Source organism: Aspergillus piperis, assembly GCF_003184755.1.
Source record: "Aspergillus piperis CBS 112811 unplaced genomic scaffold BO85scaffold_12, whole genome shotgun sequence".
NCBI classification, from domain to species: Eukaryota; Fungi; Ascomycota; class Eurotiomycetes; order Eurotiales; family Aspergillaceae; genus Aspergillus; species Aspergillus piperis.
The window spans coordinates 721715-730123 of record NW_020291602.1 but is presented as its reverse complement, the minus strand read 5'-3'; the positions used below and the strand labels follow the sequence as shown (position 1 = coordinate 730123).

The following is an 8409-nucleotide window of genomic DNA, read 5'->3' as shown; positions in this document are numbered from 1 at the left end:
TTTTTTTTTTTTTTTTTTTTTTTTTTTTTTTTTTTTTTTTCCCCTTTACTTCTACCATTTTCGTATTGCTCTTTTCTCTTCTTTTCTTCTCTGTTTTTTCTTCGGTCTTCTTTTATTCCGTATTTATTTGCTTTTTATTTTTCTTTCGCTGTCGTCAACTGTTGCTTTTGCCCTTTTCAGCTTTTTACTACCACCTGGCTGGGGCAGGATCATCCTTGTTCTGCGCATCTCCTCGGAGCCTCCGTCTTTCTCGTATTTAGGCATTCAAGTGATACTATCCGGCATCACTAGCAGCTCGACGGGAAGGGGGAAACAAAGTCACAAACAGCCCGCATTCAGACTGTCTGTCCATTGTGCGTCCTCCCCGGAGCAGGCCATACTCGGTCGAGTAATCAGTCACTCCAAATGAATTGGTGGGAAAGCAGAGGGGGTAAGGGGAAAGGAAAGGGAAGAAGAAAAAAAGAGAGTAGAAGCCCTCGTATGTAAGGTGGTTGAGCGATCATCACGCGGCCGCAGCTCCATTGGCTGCAGGCCCATCGCCAGGGGAAGAAATCCGGTTCAACAAAAGACGGGGCGAACCTTTTTCCCTCGCGGAGAGCCGGACTAAAAGTCACTAACGGGGGCTGTGTCAGTAAGGAGGGCCCCCGATAAGCCGTTCGTCGTGAAGTGACAGCCTGGGTCAATACCCACTTGGTCAATCTTCTCGCTTGAAATCTTCATTGTCTCTGTCGCTCTCCTCCCTCTCCCGCTATTATCCACCCCGTTTAGGTTTCGCGTCTTTCATTCCCCCCCCAATCCTCATCCACCCCCGGCGAGTGATCAGTGAAGACTCCGATCGAGAGGGTAGGGTAGGGTAGCGAACCCTTCACCCGCGTCCCGGACGATCCCTCAGGGAGGTCCGTTATGGATCTACACCCAAAGTCATCACACTGCAGCAATCTATCTGATATAGTCTAGTCGACTGACTGACCACAAGCAGACTGGTTGCATAGAGAAGGATGTTAGCTTCCCCATTTCTCTTCATTTGCCTTTCTTTCCATGTTCGTTATCTTTCACTTACCCATTCCTCCGAAACACACGACAGACCTACCTAATTTTACACCCCCTTCCCCCCAAGCTAGATGCATGCCGGAACCCTCAATACCTGTAGAGGTAGAGACCCAAGAGAGAAAGAGTAGCGTGTCCAGTAGTGTCATGGTCGTCGATCGACTAGTTTAGTTTCCACGCCTTTCCTCCCCGTGGATCCCTTACTCCCTTTCTTTCCCCATCATCATCCCGGTCTGCCTAAAAATATCACCTCCAGCGTCAGATCACAGCCCGAGGGATCTCCTTCAATAGAGCAACGGTTGAGGTTTCAAGCCTCATGGGCTGTGCTCGCAGCGTCGTCGTAACCACGGGGGGACTATGCTTTCACCCACCACCACACCCCCCATCCTGTGCTTCCGCCAGGGTCGTTGATCAGCCGTTGGTTTCGCCTTCTCCGACCCGACGTTGACAGGCAGCGAGGAGGGAATCTTCCGTCCTGCGTTGAATGTCGTCCGGATGCCATCCCCTCACCACCCGCTGCAGTATGCCGTCAAGTTTCTCTGCGACGTGCGTCGTCTCTCCTCCAATCATCGCATCCTGACCAATTGACAATTTGGGGGCCACGCGTGCAGCGTGCATACGATGTCAGTAGGTAGCACACAGGGCAATAGATGATGCGAAACTAGCTCATTCCTAGATTGACGGGGTTCGGCGACCATCGTAGTCCTGGTTCTCGGCTGACGCCATCCATCCCTAGCCAAGCCCCAAGAGATACGCCAAACTAAAAAAAAAAAAATAAAAATAAAAAAATAAAAAAATAAAAAAATAAAAAAATAAAAATTAAATCGGAACCCAAAACCTATCTAGACAAGAAAAGGAAAAGAGATTGGGAGAACCTCTAAGCAGGTCAGAAAGGGATCCTGTAGGAGAAACAGAGCCACAGTAACATACATGCATACAATACAATATTGTTTCCCAAGAACGGTCAATGGTGCAATGTTCAATCCAATGGTGGGTATATAGGTGGATGCAGATCAACAAGATACAGAAATAAGACCTAAAAAGCAGAACAAGAAAAAAGAAGTAAAATCCTTTCCCAAAAATCCGAGTGTGGTCATAGGAGTATTTCCCAGGATAGACGACCGTTCCAAGCGCATTCCATCCTCCACCCTTCATGATCTGCAACTGCTGCGTTAGGGTCATAAGCCCCGTGAGACGTTACGGCGTCGCCTCTCCCGATCGAGGATCAGGGCTGTTCTCGGTAGCCCCCCGGAACGTAAGGCATGGCCGGTGGCATCGAGCCTTGATACCCATAGCGGTGGTCCGTGGAAGGTGATACGTAAACTGGCCCCTGATGATCATAGGTGGGCTGCATGTCCGTGGGGGATAGGGAGAAGCTATACGGGTCCTGCAACACACTGAGGTTTGGACTGGGGACCCTCAGTCGAGGCCCAGCGTTGAAAGGGGGCGGATAGGTGACCGAATTCTGATGCACCGGCATGAGCCGCGTCTGATCCGCACTCCCCCCTGGCAGGCCCATTATGGGCGCATCATCGTACGCGTCAATTGACTCAGGCTCGGCGGAGATCCAACCACCAGGCATGGTTGGCAAGTGGGGGGAATATGACGGAGTGAAGGACATCATAGGCTCCTGGGCGTTCTCGGCATTATTGCTGGCGTATGGTGCCTGCGTGAGATCCATCGATGCCACCGAGGGTCCGTCAACGCCATCCGAGTTTGGCATATAACGGCTGGCTTCATTTGGTGGGGTCCCTGGATTCAGTCCAGGAGCGGGCTCATCGCTAGGACCAGTAGTCTCGATCATTGGAAGATCCCTCTCATCTACAAGCGCCAAAACGGGCATAGCGATCTGTTCCATGTGCTTGGCCAAGTGCACCGTTAGCTTCTTCCAGGTGCTACAGACATTACCGCAAAAGCGACACGGTTCGTCCTTGGGTCCCCTGGGCGTGTCATGTCGACACTTCTCTACAAGGTCCCAGAGGTGTTCAATCTCCCGCTCGCGATTGCTGTCTTCCTGCGAGTCCGGAGAAACAGATTCGCCTTTGGTCTTGGTCGACGCCCCCTGGTTTTTCGGTTTCTTGACTTTGGGCTCTGGCATCTTATGTTCCCTGACAAGATGTTGTACAAAGTTGTCCTTCCGGTAGCAAGTATGGTTGCAATCAGGAACCGTACACGTCCACCACTCTAGTTTTCTATGTCGCTCACTTTCGTGTCGGACCCAATCAGCCTTTCGCTTGAAGGACTTGGGGTCCGAGCACTGTGGGAAGGTACATGTAAATGGCTGCACATCTTCGTGAACATGCTTGGTCCAGTCTGAAGGTTTCTGAAACTTCTTGACTTGGAAGCATACCGGGCATTCGAACTCCGCTGGCAACCGTTTGACCGGCGGTAGGGGTACACCCGGGGGAAACTGTGCTGCAGTGACGGCGCTTTCTCCAAGCTTGTGAGGATCGTCCTCGACCGCTCCATGACCCGGGATATGAAACTGCGTGTGAGCAGCTTCGGGGCTAGCGCGAGGTGCCAGCAATTTTGCCTCGCCACCCAATGCGAAACAGAACTTCCCTGATTTACATTTTTTGTTGCCAACAGCACGTGTATGGCTTTGCTTGCTCTCTACTAGCTTCCGGTACCGACGAAGCTGCTCATGAGCAAAGCGTTCAATTAATGCGGGCGGAAGTCGGGGATTGATCTGCGTGATTTGGTTCTTGAACCCCTCGAGAGTCGGCACCGGCAAATGCGATGGGAGCGGGAACTGCATCACCAATCCCTTTTCGTCCACCATGTCGTCATCCTCATCATCTGCATTGGCTCCCGCGTGGTCCTCTCCTGGACTCTTCTGCGGGGCTTCGTGGTGGTTGCTTGCCCGTGGTGAGTAGGCAATGTTGGGGATCGGTGGTCCGCCATGACTGGTCATCAGGTCCATCAACCCGGGAGCTGAAGCCCTTGGTAGCTCACTTCGGCTTCTTCCCCGACCTTTAAGATATGTCCAGGGGCCTGTGGCTGGATTTGGCGACGCAGCCCGGAGGGAATCTTTGCCTCCAATAGCCGCCATCTGTCCGGCAATAGCGATCACGGCACTGCTTGTGTTAAGGCTTGGAGACCTGGATCGACTGAGGTTCAACCGGTGAGGGAAGCTGTCCTTTCTCAACGGGGGACTCTTGACATCTTCATCTTTGCTCGCGCCCTCCGTGCTGGGGGGAATGATTGAGAGATCCGATAGGCGCCGTTTCAAGTTGCTGGAGGGTTTTCTGTGTAGGAATTTTCGGAGGCTACTTCGTCTTTCATGTTTCTTGTCATTTAGTGACATATTTTCGAAGGAGCCACCTGGGCCGATAATACTGTTGACTTCTGCATCGTTCAAATGCCGTGTGCCCCAAGTCGCCGAGCGCGAGGCGGTGTCAATGTCCTTGGCTCGTCGTTGATATTCTACCATGGCAGCACTCGAGCTTGCAGGCTGCATCCGCGTCTCCTGGGGAAATGCGTCGTGCTCAGGATCCCGCCATGGAGGAGCTCCGAGGAACTGATGTGGGGACGGTTCTCCATCTTCGGGTCTCTGTTGCTCTTCCTCAGGGGCAACTTCTGCATCCTCGTGTGCCCACCTCGCTTCATTGACACTGACAGCTGGTGAGTCTGATCGGCTTTCTGCACTGTCCGACCCGCCTTCACTGATGCCATCATCGCTACTTTCATGGATCAAGAGCCCAGGCCCCGGTACGGCGGGTTCCAAAAGTCGAGATTTCAGGGAGAAGTAATCCGGCTGAAGCGATGGGTCCCCGGCACTTTTGGCTCTGCGTCTGCCTCCCAGGTGGCTACGATTCCCGCCAAGCAAGGAAGTGTCCTCGTCTCCTGCCTCACTATTCGCAGCGCTTACAGATGCTGACCATGACTGGATGTCGGCATTCTTCTCCTCTAGTCGTCGTCGATTCTCCATCTCGTTTGGACTTGGGACGAAAATCTCGTCTCGTGACGATGGCTCAACGCCGCCTTGCCCGGTAGTCATGTTGGGTAACCAGGAACCGTCGTTCGCTCGTGCAACTGTGTAGCTTTGCCCGGTTGCCCCGTAGCTTTCTTCGACGCCCTCATTTTCGGAATCACTGGTCATATCGTTCGGCGAAAGGTGGTTGGAAGTCAGACTCCTACGTCGCCCGGCTGAAGAAGCATCTCTGACCGGTGAGTCCCCGCGGGAGTAGCTTTCGATCTTGACAATAGGACTCCTTGCTCTGGCCGAATCCGGCAATGCATGAACACTGAGGTTATCGCTCTGGGGACTTGTGATCAATGACAGTGCTTGGGGTTGCCGCGCCATAATGTCGGGCTCATCAGTCTGAGACTTGATGTAATCCGTATCTGGCAGTAGACTAGATTCCCTGACCGGAGTCCAACCAGCTTGCTGTGGCGACAGCATGGACGTTGACGAGGGCAGCATGTCAGTAGCCGAGGTGTCAATATTCGGTAGGGGCCGCGCCATGTTGTTGTCATGTTGCAGTGCATTGTTCCCAAAGTCCACGTCCATGCCAAAACCTGCGGATAATATATCGGCGCTGGGGGACGTGTGCGCACTCATATCGCTCGAAAAGTCATCGGTTGGGCTGAGAAACTCTGAGTAAGAAGCCGCTTGACCATTGGCATGTCCATAGGCTAAGTCATCGTGTGTTTGTATATTCAAGGGAGACGATGGATTTCCTGTGCTATGGTCTTCACCAGGAACAGGCGTCAATCTGATAGCGGAGGACTTGAAGGAAGCTTCATCGGGGTCCAAGGGGGCCGAGAGGTAAGGGTCGTGGTAGTTGGAATCGTAGAAAGTCATATCGGTGGGCGACTCGTCCTGGATGAGCCTCGGTGATAAGGTGGACATGCTTGCAGTGGGCCTTTGGGTTCGTATCGACCGTGCGATGCGCGCGGTAAGAATTATGCGGTGAATACAAGCGATCACCTCTTCAGTCAGAAGAAGTCTCGGTGATCCAAGAAAACAGCTGGGATTCTGCTGTTCTGCAGGCTTGGTTTTCAGTCTGTCTCGGTGAAGCAGACTACACACAAAGACCAGTGAACGGGAATCCGAGATAGCATTTCTAGATCGACATGGAGGAGAACAGGGCGCCTCGGCGTTCGTAAGCAGTGAAAGCGGCGTAGAAGCAATGAAGATTATTCAGGAATGCCCCTTAAATCAGTATGTGGCGGGCGCAACGTGAAGTGGGTAAGCCACCGTCGCAGTAAGCCGGGAGGAGCGAGTTAGTGATGTGAGGAACAAATGAGGCCAAGACCCGAGCTTGGAGTACTAGTACTTAGTCACGAGCGAGGGGAAAACAAGTGACTGAAGATTGCAGAAGAGAGTTCAGCTAAGCGGGACGGAATCCTGAGTGGAGCGACAAGCAGTGGAAGTAGTACGGGGAAAGGGAAGGGGAAAACGATGGATTCAGAATGTTGGTTAGTTGTTGGTGGTCCAAGTTGAGGTGGTGAAGAGAAGTAGTAGAGAGAGAAGCAAGCGTGGGGGGGAGGGGGGAGGGAATAATAGAGAGGATAGCGATAGTAGTAGGATAGATTACGGGTATTAAATGTATTTCGATAAGTAGAGCCGCAGTCACGGGGAACGAGGATGAGAGAGAATAACGAGCGAAATAATGGGTGGGAAGGGGAGAAAGTAGGGGGGAAAAAATAAAAATAAAAAAGAGAAAGCCCAGGGAACGAGGCTCTGGTCTTGAGAAGCCTGGCCTGAGAAGATGACGCGAAGGAAATGCGAGAGATTAAAGAGTGCTCAGGGTAGTGAGGGTGAGTGAGTGGGTGAGAAGAGACGAAGAGAAGAGAAAGAGAGAGAGAGAGAAAACGAGGGAAAGCGCAAAGGCGCCTTGCGGCTGTGACTTGACAGGGAATCCACATTCACCACTCGAAGAGAACTGAGCCACATCGGAAGGGGGTTGGAGTGAAGCTTACTGTCTAATACTACTACTAGTAGTAGTAGTACTCCTGTAGTATTAGGGGGGGCCAGCCAGGCCAAGCTACTAAATTTCCAACCATCATCTTCAATTGTCACAAACCGGATGAAGGCCTCAATCTGGCTGGTGAGAATGGCGACGATACGCGCCGGCGTGCAGCATTGCGGGCCACTCACAGCCAAGCGGGGTACCAACTAGTCTAGTAGCCAAACTAAAACCTAACAAGTTCAGGTACCAATCAGTCATAGTTAGTGTTGGTGGGGTGGTGGGAATTGCAGTTTATGTTATGCCATCTCCTGAATATTCACAGTGCTTGCTCTCTCTCTTCATATGTTAAGAATGATTTACTATCCCAGCACAGATCTTTCCCCAATCATCCTACGAAAATGTCATAAAAATAACAGAGATAATAATAATTGGTTAGTAGAAGAAGAATCAATGAACAAGATAAAATAAATAATAATCCGAAGTCTGCACGCTGCTGATCCCTTCCTCTCAGACTATCTATCAACCAACCCTATGAACATCAAAAAAAGAAACCCACATGCTACAAATGATCAGTGGATCACAAACACACAACCCAACCCGATGAACACCCCATTCCCATCCCTACAAGGACTCCAGTCAAACCATGGATCCATCCTAACCTATCCGTCCACATTCCCCGTCATGAAAATTTTTAAAAAGCAGCTCGGAAATTCGCAGGGCTCGTGCCGTCCCCACCAAGTTCCCCACTTGACCTTGATTATCGCAATCTACTAGTAAAATACTCGCTCATCTCTTGTCACAAGGGAAGGAGAATAATAATAACTGGTAGAAGTGTGAGTGTTTCTATTCTTGCCATGTACCTACTACTTTACTACTAACATATCTACTGCATGCTTACTAGAGTAGTATACACCACAATGTCAGCCCAATAGTATAAGCAGTTATGCTGCTGCGGTAAATACTAAGGAACTGATGATAATATCGGCAGTTGCTATTTATAACCCCCACTCCCGTGCTGAAACGGTAGTAGCTAAAGCTCAGCCACGACACAAGCCACCTTCTGAACCCCCAATCCACTCTATCTATCTATCTACTTTGTAACTCATCTACTACGGTGTAGAGTCTTGGTACTCAAGTAGCACAATTTTAACGGAAAACTATTCTTGGCAATAATGAGATGTTTTTTTTTTTCCCGACTGGATCAGCCCTGTCTGAGGCTGCGCAAGTTGGGGTCAGAACCGGTGGAACATCTTGGCAGTTGAAGTTTGAATTCATTGCATGTACCCAAGTAGTGGGCATTATTATGAGCGGTGAATAACAGTGGACTATACTTGTCAAACAGTGGTACTGTGAAAGCCTTAGTCAAATCATGGAGGTAACTAAATGGAATGGATTTGTCACACCGTCAGGCTGCTCTCTGTCTAGAACTCTCGCGAAGAGAGTA

The 8409-nt window shown here is 50.8% G+C and overlaps 2 protein-coding genes across 2 annotated transcripts; both read right to left on the bottom strand.

Annotated features, from left to right (window-relative positions):
- Positions 1-1968: 1968 nt before the first annotated feature.
- On the bottom strand, positions 1969-6117 carry BO85DRAFT_53837 (putative C2H2 finger domain protein). The gene has a single exon (XM_025665465.1). It carries the CDS (start codon positions 5900-5902, stop codon positions 2273-2275), a length of 3630 nt encoding a protein of 1209 aa, XP_025514495.1. The 5' UTR covers positions 5903-6117; the 3' UTR covers positions 1969-2272.
- Positions 6118-6982, bottom strand: BO85DRAFT_53836 (uncharacterized protein). Its single transcript, XM_025665464.1, has one exon. The coding sequence runs from the start codon at positions 6919-6921 to the stop codon at positions 6334-6336; it is 588 nt and encodes a 195-aa protein (XP_025514494.1). The 5' UTR covers positions 6922-6982; the 3' UTR covers positions 6118-6333.
- Between the last annotated feature and the right edge of the window lie 1427 nt (positions 6983-8409).

Bases quoted from the DNA above. Each gene is read 5' to 3' on its own strand.
- BO85DRAFT_53837 (XM_025665465.1), bottom strand. From the start codon at position 5,902: ATGTCCACCTTATCACCGAGGCTCATCCAGGACGAGTCGCCCACCGAT.
- BO85DRAFT_53836 (XM_025665464.1), bottom strand. From the start codon at position 6,921: ATGTGGATTCCCTGTCAAGTCACAGCCGCAAGGCGCCTTTGCGCTTTC.